Source organism: Dinoponera quadriceps, unplaced genomic scaffold (genome assembly GCF_001313825.1).
Source record: "Dinoponera quadriceps isolate SergipeBrazil2010 unplaced genomic scaffold, ASM131382v1 scaffold3, whole genome shotgun sequence".
Taxonomy (NCBI): Eukaryota; Metazoa; Arthropoda; class Insecta; order Hymenoptera; family Formicidae; genus Dinoponera; species Dinoponera quadriceps.
In genome coordinates, this window is record NW_014554293.1 from 1,310,862 (window position 1) to 1,324,813 (window position 13,952).

Consider the following 13,952-nt stretch of genomic DNA (forward strand, 5'->3'; position numbering starts at 1 on the left):
AGAGCCGCTCTCACGTCGTAGGAAACGAGATAGAATACAGATTCAGCCAACTCTCGCTACATTTGCTCTTAAACCTAAAACGAAAAAGGATAGAGGACAAAATCGCCCGACGACAAGAGTCGGGCGACTTCCTATCCGCGCTGAAACTCGCCGAATGGAGAGGAGACACAGAAAAATCATCGGTTCACAGGCGCACAGTGGCGAGCAAAACGGTTTAAGCGCACGAAAGTTGCCGACGCAACAAAGTATGATTGAGAGTCATTGTCGGCGAGTTTGCACAACCATCAATCAAGACCTTCGCACACGAATTGACATAGCCGTGAACGTAAGACGTAACCGTAAGTTGACGAACCAATCGGGATATTTTTTTAGGCTTGCGTACCGTAGAAGATGGAAGTAATTGTGCAATTAGGACACAGGTCGAGTAATTAGGATTTCAAATAGTCCAATCCCTTGAGAAACGTTTTTTTAAACGTCTTCTCTTTAATTTTATCAGTCCTATCTTCTTCTAGAGCACATAAATCTTTAAAGCACTCAGAGAAATATCCTAATTGGGTTCTTCAAACGTAAATTTATATCTTATCCCGCTAAACACTAATAATAACACAACATCAATGTTATAATTTCTCACTCAACGATATAAATGCAATATAACGCGCGTGTTATGTAACAGTTATATTATTGGAAAAATGCTAATATTGATGTTACGTTACTGTCAGTTGTGGCAATTTGTATACGAAAAGCCCTTATGACCCGGAGTCAAAGTGACAATACAGGATGTGAAAATGAATTCGATCAGGATAACGCAGGAACGTGTTGATACATCCAAGAGTATCCTCGAGTTCCGCCATTGATACTCAAAAAATGAAAAATTAAAATCTTATACTTCAAGTACTAAGAAGCGACGAAATGGAAATCTGTTAAATAACAGTGCCACAAGCCAATATTTACACCTTGTGCTGTCATTTCGGTCATAACCGGTTACTAAACGCAAGCTCGTCAGTGGTGTTTCTCAATCGTGATTTATCGCGCTGCCAACTTCGACACGTTTCAAACCGTTTCGCTTCCCACTGCACTTCGTCCGCGCTTTATGCGTCGGAAATATCATGTTTGCGTGGTTATGCGAATATTTGGTTGCCGATCTCGACACTCGAGATTACACACATCGTCTTCCGCGACGGAGGATATCTGGAATATCTTTTTGGTGTGTGTTGTAACTTGCGTACTTGTTACGCGCAAATCGTCACCTTCACTCAACAGCACGTTCCTCCCGTTTCTTTACATTTTTATCTTGCGTATAAACAAGCGTATCGATGTGTACATGTGTGTATATCTGTCCGTGTATATATGCGTGTGTTATGTGCGCGCAACTAAATCGAGTTTAGTCGACGTTCAAGTCGTACGCGCGATACGCCAGTAAAACAGGAGTCCTTATCGTTTCGTACTAGTCTAATCGTCGTGACTTGCCTTACACAATTTCAGTGACGTTTCACTTATTAAGAATACACTTCCCCTCGTATCGTAACGAAGCTGTCATTGCATAAAGCACGCCAGCCGTGAAATATTCCGCCGTGAATTTATAAGTTAAAAGCTTTATAAATTAAAGGAGGAATAACAGAGTAACTTCGTCCGTTTGTTCTATCGTTCTATCGCAGTCTCTCAGTGTGCTTGGATAATAAAGCGTGTACAGAGAATAAATAAAACATACGTCCTACGTGAGACACGCGCCTGGCGCCACGCGAACTATCGCCATTTCAAGATACATCCGCTCGTTTGCGACCCACGAGCGAGAAGTTAAAACGACAATAGCGTACTGCCAATTCTTTCAAATATTTTTCCCCATGTCGGGCGTCTCCTTCCGTAACCGACTCAACGAGAATCTAATATAGATTAATCAAAATAAAAATAATAGAAAATATCGAAAAATGTGTCTTGATGAAGTGTCTTGATGAACGCGTGAAAGGTTGATTCTCACCAGCCGTTTGGACGGCGGTGGCCAACGAACATCCGTCAATCCTGCTCTTAAAGCACTTCCCAGAGATTTTGCATCGGGGGCGACCGCGAATCGTGGGATACCGCGAATATTCCAATGCAAAAGTGTTTCAGGAATCCGTCCCGACGGAGGATCAACGGATGTTCGTCCGCCGTCGAAACGCCAGCGAGAATCAACCTTGATGCGTCAGACAATATTACCCGCGTGTCGTCTATCGGGGAAAAAAAGCAATAAAAAAAAAGATTACCAATAATCTTTCCGGCCGATCTCTAGAGCACAAAAGTACTTGTAACAGAGAGACGGGAAAATGATAATTATTATCTACGCGAGGAAATTTCTTCTCGGAATAACGAAGATTGTTTTCTCTACTGTAGCTACTAATTCGAATGATAATATATAACCGCATAGCACCGCAACAGCACGCAACGCGAGTGGTTGCGCGCGACGCGTGATATTTGTCTATATTAAAAGAGTTGAGTACCACGGGCCATGTCGAAAGACCATACATGCACACCCCATTCTTGCGTCGTGAGTTTCGGTAGATCGTTACACCCTACATTTAACGACATACGACATTGCATTCTACAGCGTGAAAAAGGATAAACAAAAGAGAAAGGAAAAAAATCGGAAATAAAAATGATTACAGCAATTGTCTAGAGTTGCAGAGTTCCCCACGTCTTACGACCACAGCGCGATAAAGTATTCACGCGAATTAACTGCCGTTAGTAAAATGCTCGTAAATAAGAATAATGAGACATATGTTTGGCGTAACATGTAAAAGGTAAGGTGATAAACCCTTATAGAAACCCCTGATCCCTTCTGACCTCCATGTCATCTGAACGCAGTGCCAGGTACCCCGGTAGTCGTGGTGATGATCCTGAAGTCGAGCCCTCACCACTTGATAAGGATACGTCGACGCCGCCGCGATCAGTTTCGACAATGCTGCAAAGACGATGTATTCCGTTGTGCTCTGCAACGAAACGTCGCGTGTTAACAGTGGTGTGCAGTTTTTATTTTAGACTTAGCTCAGTTTTAGATTTCTGCCAAACGTTTTTTTGAGTCTCTTTCCTGAGCAATCTAATTCTATTTGTACAAGAATTAAAATTTATCATCGCTTCTTTTTTCCTCAGAGAAGATTTCCAATTGTTTCTCAAATAATTGTATTGATAATAATTTAATTAAATAAAAGATATTAAATAAATAAAATAAAAATCAATATTAAAAATTAATTAAATAAAAAGTATAAATATGTAATTTGACTTTATAATAATTATCTAAATAATTAATTAATATATAACTTAATAATTAATTACGATGATTATTTACAAAAGGTTAGATTAGGAACATTTCCATTTTGATACATGTTTCAGAAAGTGGAATTCTTAATTATCTGTATTTTGAATCATATGAAGTCGCATGTAATTCTTGAGGTATATTGCTTTAAAGCATTACAACTTTATATCAGAATATATATATATTCAGTTGTTATTGTTGCTATCACTCCAAGTATATCATTCGTGTGATATTTCTTAGTTCACATTTCTTATGTTTACCTGGACTAATCTCTGTGAGTACGTTGACACATAAATGACAGTACCGAAAAGGGGAACCACTTCCAATCCGTTCAATATAATAGTGTATTTGTGAACAAATATTTCAATGATAAGTCACTAAAATTCAAATCTTTGATAAGGGTCTTTTTACTCATTCTTCCGGAACCTACCCTTTAATGTATAATAAACTCATCAATTTAGCGAGACGGAAAATTCGAGCATTTTCAATACGTCATTCCTGAACCGAACTTCACTTCTACAGCATGGTTGGAGAGATTGGCGAACGTAAATAGAAAATATAAACAAAGGAGAACAGCACGTGACATATTTAGAATGATAAACAGCGAAGAATAACTCTCACTCTCAATATAATTCCATTCGTTATAGCATATATCAAAATCGAAGTAATTCGTGAAATATAGCCTGTTATAAATAATTACCTTAATTACTTTAAATAATTATTTTGGCAAATGATGTATTCTTTAATCTTAATGTAGTTAAATGTAGTTAATGTAGTTAATGCCACGATGGTATTTCAAGTTGAAAAAGGCAAGTACATATTATTCGTTAATTCTTAACCCTCTCTCTCACCCTTAATTCCTTATTAAACTGTTCAATAATTGATCCGTGAGCGATATTTCCGATAGATAATATCGCAAATATGCCACTAAAGGTTACTATATGTGAAAAAGTATCTCAGGCATTGTAACGAAAGTATCGAGGGATTGGATGTTACGTTGAGCCATTATATTAGAATAAATATATGTAACAAATATATAATATTTTTCAACTCACCAGCTTCGTATCAATGGCTACGTTCAAGTAATTGTAATATTTATTCTTCATCTCCTCATACGCCATAAATTGAATCGCGCCGTGTGAGACACCAAATAACCCAGGAACTAAACCCTGTAAAAATAACGCAGTCGTGCTACAATTTCAAGTTGACGATGAAACATCCAAAGCTCCCAGACTCACTACGAAGTTCAGTCACAAGTCCGATAAGATTCGATGAAGAGAACATTCACGCGTACCTTATACAAGCCTCTAATGCCCTCCGTCTTGTAAATCTTCTTTAAAGCGTCTACCATCCCGCGATACCTTTTGGACTCGGCCATATTGACGTCTTCGGCGTATTGCAAACATAGCCGCGTCTTTACCACCCATATTGGATTAGTCATAAGCAAGGTAAGCACTCCGGCATCAGCAGCAGCGAACATGTGCATGGACGGTCCGAGCGGTTTCTTCGAATTCCCACCTTGAATCGAGGTCTTTATCGTATTGTAGCTGCAATGCGATTTTCCAGTTTAGTCAATTATCCTTCATTATCCACGGAGGAACGTTCGAGTTTCATTCGCACGTTACGTTACTCTTTATCGAGGGAACAGATTCAATTTATAACTAAAGGATATACATTTTTGATATAATTAAATATAACAATATATATATGTGTATGTGTGTGTTATGTAATATAACAATAATAATAATATAGTAAAAGAATAATATAATATTACATATAAATTTGGTATAAATTCTAAATAAATTATATAATAATCATCATTAATTAATAATAATATTTAATATACAATAATAAAAATAAATCTAAATAAAAATAATAAATTTCTACTATTTACAAGTTGCAACGATGCCATTATTTATCGAAGCTCTTGAATGTTCGGACTCGCCGACGATCCTTTGCGAGGTCGGGCTGAATTATTATTACAGGCTCTAATACGTTTCATTTAATTAGAGTGCTTCATTGAATTAGAATTATTTGTCGCTTTCGTCAATTCGTCATGCCCAACGAAATGCGCTCAACATTCCGGATGTTGTGTAGACTTACAAGAAAAAGTAGAAACCCCACGAACTGCCTGATCCTAGAACGTTCGGTGTTACACCCCTATAAAGCCCACGCACTCCCTCGGTTTTAACAATCTGGCTGATAGCACTTCTGAGACCGTTGTACCGCGGTGCTGCAGTTGTTTGGCCATCATTCACTATAACCGAAAAATAAAAACGGTTAGTTTCGCTCTTTACATACGAGTCTTGACGTTAATCACACTGTAGATTTCAACTGGTCGGAAAAATATGTCCTCGTCATTGATAAGCATCACGGCAACAACTTCCAAGAACTCAATATACATTTCAAAACACAGGGTGAGGCAATAACTATTACCACCTTGAGTATCTTCGAAAAATAAAAACATTTTATTAACGATTAGACAAGAGGACGACAAAAGTTAGCATTTAAAAGCGATAAAAATGATGACTAAGTGATGACTTTCGCATTCTGAAGATATTCAAAATAATAATAATTATTGCTCCACCTTATATATATATATATATATATATATATATATATANTTTTAATTGCGTTAATATATTAATATAATTAATTACAATTACAAATAAAATACTTATGTGACATACATACAATTCGAAATGCTCACCCAATAAATACCAGCTAAAAGTAACATAACATCAATGTTATAATTTCCCACTCAATAACGTAACTGTTATATAATACGTATTATATTGCATTTACATTGTTGGGTGGGAAATTATAATATTGATGTTAGTTGGTATTTACTGAACATTTATGAATTTCCAGAGGCTCTCGCAATGCTAATCAATAATAATGTTATAAATTTGTAATTCATATTATTTATATTCATATGTATTATATCATATTTTTACATCAAATTTAATTATTAATTGACGATAACGCGTGTGGGGTCCCAAATAGTCATCGTAACAGCATAACATTGTTTGGAGCCACCGTAGGGAATGTTAAGGATGTATTACTCATAACTTCAAAAATTATGAAAAAATTACAAATTAATCTTCATTACATTTAAAAGTGACGCCCAAGTTTGACGGTGATTTACATCCTGAATCAAAAATTGTTCTACTTTAAGGGAGGTTATCAGTTGAAATGAATTTGATAAGAATTTGATGAAACTTGCATTACGTATACATTGAAATATTATCTAATTCATTGCTCGTGCAACTAGAAAAAGATTGTCTACTCGAGAGCTGAGATATCTACAACTAAAGTGACATATGTTCCTCGAGATTAAAAAACTATTTTAAATTCTATTTTTAATATCTTCTAAGAATGAGATTTGAATGAAAAACTACTATGACATTAAGGCTCGACTCCCTCCGCTAGCTATATTGATTTTGTGACGTCATAGACGAGAAATGACATGCAGTAAGTTTCTTGCAAACTCATGTAGCTTTACTTTTTCCTGAAAAACACAACGATTTCATAATCTTGAAACCTGTAAAATATGAGGAAAACTGAGATATTCGTCCGATATATCACGTAGAATCGCAAAATAATTCTTGAAATAGTGGGTCATTTTTCAGTTATATAAACTATCACGACCGTTCGAGTATGGCTGAAAAAGGACCCGTTATTTCAAGAATAATTTTGCGTTAAAGAAGTTCCTTCGAGAAAATTAAAAAATGAAGCTACATGTTGCAAGAAACTTTCTGTACGTCATTTCTCGCTTCTGACGTCATAAAACAATACAGCCGCCCGAGGGATAGCCGAGCCTTAAAGACTAACATGCAGACATCACACACAAACACAGAATTTACAATTTCATTTCGAAAATACAGCGGTATAAAGTACATAACTTAATTATTCTCGAAATACAAGTATACATACACATATTTAAACACATAGACCTCTTTCTATTATCTGTACATCTCTACCAGATTAACCGATGCATAAATACAGCACTAACAAGAAAAATAAGAAATAATATTTTCGTGCTTGTAATATTGTGTAAACAAGCTACCTCAACTTCGTCTCAAATGAAAATTTATTATTTAGATAGAGCGAAATAAATGTATAGCAACGTAATTTTGCTTTGGTAAATACGAAATTTATGAGCGGTTCTCTTAATGCGCCACTGAAAATGCGATACTAAAGAGCAACACACCCTTTAACTGTTCGCACGTATTTATTTCGTTCGTGCATCTTTCCTTCGAATTTTATACGATCATCGTAACGCGATATATTTAATTTCGCGTTAATCATCGCGCGCACCGCTCGCTCGCTTCTGTTTACGAAAGCCAGCCGGCGATAGCGCGCCGCCTCGTGATAGGCGGCATTTAAATGCAACGCTTAGATACACGCGATCTCGACGCACATACACGGCGTACCCGCATATTCCAAGTATCGAATATCGAGTATCCGCACCTCGTTATCAGCAATAGCGCGTTAACGTCGCTGAGTGTTGGCCCGTCTATCGCGTATCTCCGTCACGCGAAAACAGCGAAACGAAGAGCTCTTTTCGCACGCGCATTTGCGCGGTGCCGTCTTATTTATCGAGACAATTTTCATTTTGCTATCTCTCGCGATAACGCGGGGAATAGTTTCCGCGCGATAACGAGGGGGATCGACGCTGACGAAGCCGCCACCGCCTCCTCCGTCGGCTACGATGTCTATTAGCACCTCTGAGAATAAACGAACGCCCGTGATGATCGCAGAGAATCGCTTCCTCGCACCATTTGTTGAATCGCCGAGGATTCAAGCGCTCTCGAACGATCCGGCCGACTAACGCACGACTCAATAACGGCGGTCACGTGTCATTGACGCAACTCACGGAATTCTCGTGACTTGACGCTTGGTGAATGGCCAACAAATATTCCGTAGAGAAGCGTGCGTTCCCGCGCGTACCGAATCGTAGCGCGTGGTATCGCGTAGCTCCTGTGAAAAATGCTCTATTTATCCGCTCGTCTGTGACGTCATAATTGAAGGCGATGTGGGTGCTCTCGCGATAGGCTTAAAGGGATGAACGATGGCGAAGCCCCCCTCTCCCTGACGTCACGCGGAAGTCGCACTCGTACCTCTCTCTCTCTCTCTCTCTATGTGTGTGTGTGTGTGTTGCGTGTTCGCGCGCGCGCGCCGTTTCGATAACTCGTTTCATCATCTATCCGCAGAAGCGCCTGAGTGATATGAGCGTAGGTACGCGCGTGTACACGAGGATAGATAAGGCATCTGAATTTCCATTATAGTTGCGCGTTATCGGGCTTGGTCGTGCGCGAAAACGGAAGTATTTCGTAACCTGTCGGAAAAACATACTCCGATCGATGCTTGCCGAAACGTTTCCGCTCGCGCTCCTGCGGTTCTGAATGTGAGACAGCTGCCGGATCGGTCGATGGACAGGAGTGATCTGAGTAATCCGAATTGTACAGTCGGTGTCATGTCATACGCTGTATCGTTGTTTAGACGAAGTTACGCGATTTTCAGCCTTATGCGCGTAATGCTTAAGGTTGAAAATCGCGCACGCGCGCGAATTCACATTGCGTGGAGATCTCTGGTTTTAATGCGGGTACACTTAACACTTCGTTCAATGAATTACTTGACACGGAGAAAATATTACAGTAAAAATGACTACAAAAGTTGTAATGCTGGAGTATACCGGAATTATTATCAAAATTACTATGTGTGTTACAATCTTTAATGATACGTACGCATGATATACATTACTAATGATTACAACACAGTACTAATGATTACAACATAGTAATTTCGACAATAATTCCAGTATATTCCAGCGTTACAAACTTTTGTAGTAATTTTTACTACGATATTTTCTCCGTATTGTTTTACTCATCTTGCTATTTCTCGTATCATTCGCGCTCTGTCTGGTGCTCCATTCTTTTTCTTGTTTCATTGTAAATGAGAATACTGTGTGTATCCCCAGGGTATTAATAAATACTCTCTTCTCTCTCTCTCTCGAACGCGAGCGAAATGAATAAACAATTCCGGCGTTTCCGATTGTACTCGCGCGACAGGGCACGCAATTGTTCAGAACGGCGTTACCGATCGATTTGTTTGACTTGTCGCATGAAATTGACGGTAAACTATTCTAGCGGATATGAACCCCCCTCCCCCCTCTCTCTTTTTCTCTCTTGAAGTTGTCGTGAGAATACATTTCTCGTTCATTTTATCTCTCTGCATTTTCTCAATTTGCGAATCTGTGTTGAATTTTTTCTGTTTTTTTTTTTATTTTTTCTCCAAGACTGCGTTCGAAAACCTTACTCGATAGAATAACATTTAATTGGCCGATCAGGGACCGAAAAAGGCCAACATTTCTTTATCACGATTGGTTAGTTAAATACTACTGCTCTATCCGTCGAATATCATTTTCGAAGGCAACCAACACACGCTTTTGCACATTTTTTATTTCTTATGAATTCATACGGTTTATCGCCAATTTTTTGCCTCTGTAGACTGATTGCCGCCAGGAAATCAGTTATCTTACTAGGTCAGGCTTATAATAACAGTGGTCCAATTTTTGGACTGCTATGCAAACACGGATCTAATTTTTTTCTCTGAGTGATAATTTTTCCTTGAGGAATAGAAATGCGGTATATAGCGTCTTGCACAAAACGCGGAAGAGGAGATAAGCAAAAGAAAACAGGTAGGTCTCACAAGCTTAACATGTTACTGTCAGGATTAACTTGCCAATTACATGATCAGTCACAAAAAGATTGGAATACTTTTTTTTCGAAGAGCCTTTTCACCAAGCACATCTCGTACCCAATAAGAAAATCTCCTGAGAATGACAAAAGAAACAAATTCTCCTATCGGACACGGGATGTGTCCCGAAATTTGTAAAAAAAAAATTGTTGCAACCTTTCGTGACTGACCATACAATTGACCTGCACAGTCGGCGTCATGTATGCTACACCATCCCTTAGACTAAAATTTTTTACTATCACATACATTTTAGCCTTTCACAAATGCACATGAAGACGAGACTGTTAGAGCCATTACAAACTTATTATTACAACTAGAGTTACTTCTGCGATTTTCAACCTTAAGCATTACGTGCATAAGGCTGAGAATCGCGTAGCTTCGTCTAAGCAACAATACAGCGGCAGCTGTCTCACATTCAGAAGCGCAGGAGCGCGAGCGAAAACGTTTCGGCAAGCATCGATCGGAGCGCATGTTTTTCCGACAGGTTACGAAACACTTCCGTTTTTGCGCACGATAGAGTCCGATAACGCGCAATTATAATGGAAATTCAGACGCCTTATCTATCTTCGCGTATACGCGCGTACTTCCGCTCATATCAGTCAGGCGCTTCGGATAGATGATGAAACGAGTTGTCGAAACGGCGCCTTCGCGGTAATCATCTCGAAACGGAACTGTTTCGTAACCGTCTTCGACGCGACGACGCGCCGAGCTGAAATTTCGCTTTCTCCCAATGCTGCCCATCCGACACGACTCTTCCGCTCGCGAAGTGTCTCCTTTCTCCGTTCCCATCTCCGACGCTCGCCTGCATCCCTCCGGGTGCCGCTCGTTCAATCTTATCGCGCTAATAGCTCTGTTCTGTAGCTTTTAACGATGCTCGCCCCAGGCAGAAGAATTTCTGAGGCCTGTTTTTTTATCTTCTAGTTAAATTGGGGTTTAAACTTGACTTTTAGATAACAAAATTGGTCGGACCCGACCGGATCTATATTCTAGTATTTCCACGAACACGCTTTTAAAACGTTACATTCAGATATTTTGCATATTTTACGATATATTTTACTTATTTTTAAATCTTTTCTAACTTACTGTAAGAATAAATAGTGCTTAGTCGGAAAATTAGAAAATCTACAAAACGCTCATACAAGTCGGGCTCGATTAACATAAATCTTGTTATCTGAAAATTCAACTGATAAAAATGCAAAAACTATGCTTTTCTACTTGTGATTAGTCACTAAACCGATGGTTTCGTACTGGCGACTTTTAAAATCTAACGATTAACCAGAATAGAAAAACAATTTTTACGCTGCCACCGGACTAAATCGCAGATCAACCGGAAAATGAAGAACCAGACCTGAAAGATGCCTCAAAGACGTCCTGAACACGTTCTATTTCTTTTTAGATATTTCACAACCAGAGTTACTTCTGCGATTTTCAACCTTAAGCATTACGTGCATAAGGCTGAAAATCGCGTAACTAAAATCGTCTAAGCAACGATACAGCACATATTTTTCAGGCGTCTTTAAGAGGAATTTGAGAAATTTGTTCTATCCAGGGTTATCGTCACCTTATCGCACGGCCATATATTATACCTGCGCAACAACGTCACGATAACGTCACGGTCGTTAAAAATTATAGGATAGACCTACGAGTTATGACGATGTGCGTCACTTTGTGAGGCACGAGAGGCTTCGAGAGGCTCGAGAATGAATGGAGACGTTCGATTCGCCTTTCGCGACGAGAGCGAGAAAAACAGATAGAGAAAGATAAAAAAAGAAAAAAGAGAGAGAGAGAACCAGAGCCGACGCGAAACAAAGGGCAAGGACAAAGGGAACTTGCGATCTTTGTTCTCGCCGGAAGGTACCAGCGGATGCTCGGGGAAGGAGAGGGGAGGGGGTCTCGGCGGAAAACGCGCTAACTCACAGGTTGATGAAATCGCTGGGATATTTTCGTGAGCCGCCGCTGCGCGCGGACGACACCGATGAGGAGGACGCGAGCGGCGCTGCCGCGGCGCTGACCCGATCCAGCGGCAGGAAGCCACCGTCTACGTGAAAGACTCTTCCCGTGGAGGCTCGGCGACAGGCAGCACCACGTGCTGGCGATCGCGAGACGCAACGTGACAATCGTCGCCATTTTCGCCGATGCGCTCGCACAATCAATCTCTGTCTCCCTCTCTCCCTCGCTCGTTCGCTCACGTGACTCACCCGCGAATCGGATCTTGATGAGGTCCAGTGGATGCAGCATCAGGGTCGAGACGACGCCGCCGGAGATGCCCGCGACGAAATACTCGTACTTGAAGTTGCTCAAGACTGGCAACTGGCGCGGCGCGCCCGGCGGGGAACTACTACCTTTGATCGCCGACATATTCCTGGAGATGTCGAGCCGCTCACCGTTCGTTACCGATCCGTCGACAGGCACCACGACCGCATCCTTCTTAGGGCTAACAACGCTCGCCTCCACTCTGCGGCATATCTCTTGGTCCGCGGGAGGCACTGTCGTCGAGCTGTTTTAGCGTCACACGCAGCCGAAGTCCTCGCCGTTCCCCGTGGCTCGTCGTGCTCGTCGCCAACGTCGTCCCCCCGTCGGCACTACTCTTCTCGACGTTTCTGACTCGCCGTGCTCTCCTGACTCCCTTCGTCCCGCTCGGCGGGCGCTTACGACGATTACGCAACTGCGGGAAACCACGTCGCGACGCTACACCAGACCCCACCGCACTGCCGCGCGCTGCGCTCACACCGGGATACCTGGAGCTACGGAATACCAGATGGAGGGACCGGCCATCGTTCAGCGCACGCGCATGCGCACGGAGCGTCTTTGGGGTCTGCTCTTTCTCTCTCTCTCTCTCTCTCTCTCTCTGCGTCTACACTTTCTCAACTTGTCTTGTGATCTTCCCAGGTGAAACAGAAAATGACGATGACGCGAGTGACGTCAAAATGACGAAAAATGAAAAGTGATCTTCATTCATTTCATCTTCTTATTATTTCAACGTCATTCTGACGTCACTATCATTTCTTGTTCTGCCGGGGTCTCGAGTTTTGCTTCTCTCCCACCGTGGCTGAATTCGTTTTGGACGTGTTGAAAACGTCATTCGATCTTCCTTCAACGTGTAACGAGCAATGAAGGTGGCTTTCAGCGGGAAAGCGTTCGAAACAAATTTGGCTCAAATGGCAAATGTATAGTTGTCTCGTTTCAAGTGCAGATGGTGCAACAGTGTGGATGGTGCAAGAGTGCATCTGGGAGGAACAGACTTAACACGGGTTGTTCTTAGGTACGTTCTTTCAACTGTCTTGTTATCTTTCGAGTTTCTTTTCTCTCTCACAAAGTGATAAATGTGTAGCTGCTAAACTTCAAATGCAAACAGTGCAAATTAGGCTGTGTTCATGTATTCACTACTGAAAATCTATAATATACATAACATGAACTATATGTTTTCAGTACTGGCACAGTGAATATACGAACATAGCCTTAATCAACTCTAAAAGACAGATTTAATCTAGATAGCATAGGTTAGTTTTATATGTGTTCTTTAAACGTATGTAATACGATTATGAAACGTTATATATATAAAATGAAACTAACTGTATTACTTGACAAGCTGCGTTCGGTTTTATAAATCGGAGACATCGATTTGCTCCAGGAAAGTCGTTTCATTGGCTAAATATTATCTTAAGATAATTTTAAAAGCAAACCGATATCTCCGATTTGCAAAACCGAATGTAGTTTTAATGTGGTTACCAAGAGTTGATCAGACATTAGGTCTGTTTGTTTTCGCTGTACCGCTGAACTAGTGCAATAAGTTGAAGTGAGAAAACATATACTTGTCTCGCTTCAACTTATTTCACTAGTCCAGCGGTGCAGCGAAAGCGGACAGACCTATTTTTTCGTCAAAGAGTGAAAATTAAAGATACAA

General features: G+C 40.6%; 1 protein-coding gene across 1 annotated transcript in view; it reads right to left on the minus strand.

The window, feature by feature from the left end:
* LOC106742626 (mitochondrial folate transporter/carrier) overlaps window positions 1-12,796 on the minus strand; it is a 16,991-nt gene extending 4,195 nt beyond the window's left edge. The window contains exons 1-5 of the mRNA XM_014615781.1: window positions 12,247-12,796; window positions 5,390-5,543; window positions 4,581-4,833; window positions 4,342-4,455; window positions 2,818-2,963 (exon numbers count right to left, since the gene is read on the minus strand). Of these exons, the coding sequence (XP_014471267.1) occupies window positions 2,818-2,963; window positions 4,342-4,455; window positions 4,581-4,833; window positions 5,390-5,543; window positions 12,247-12,406 (827 nt within the window). The 5' untranslated portion in view covers window positions 12,407-12,796. The remainder of the gene's footprint in view (window positions 1-2,817; window positions 2,964-4,341; window positions 4,456-4,580; window positions 4,834-5,389; window positions 5,544-12,246) is intronic.
* Between the last annotated feature and the right edge of the window lie 1,156 nt (window positions 12,797-13,952).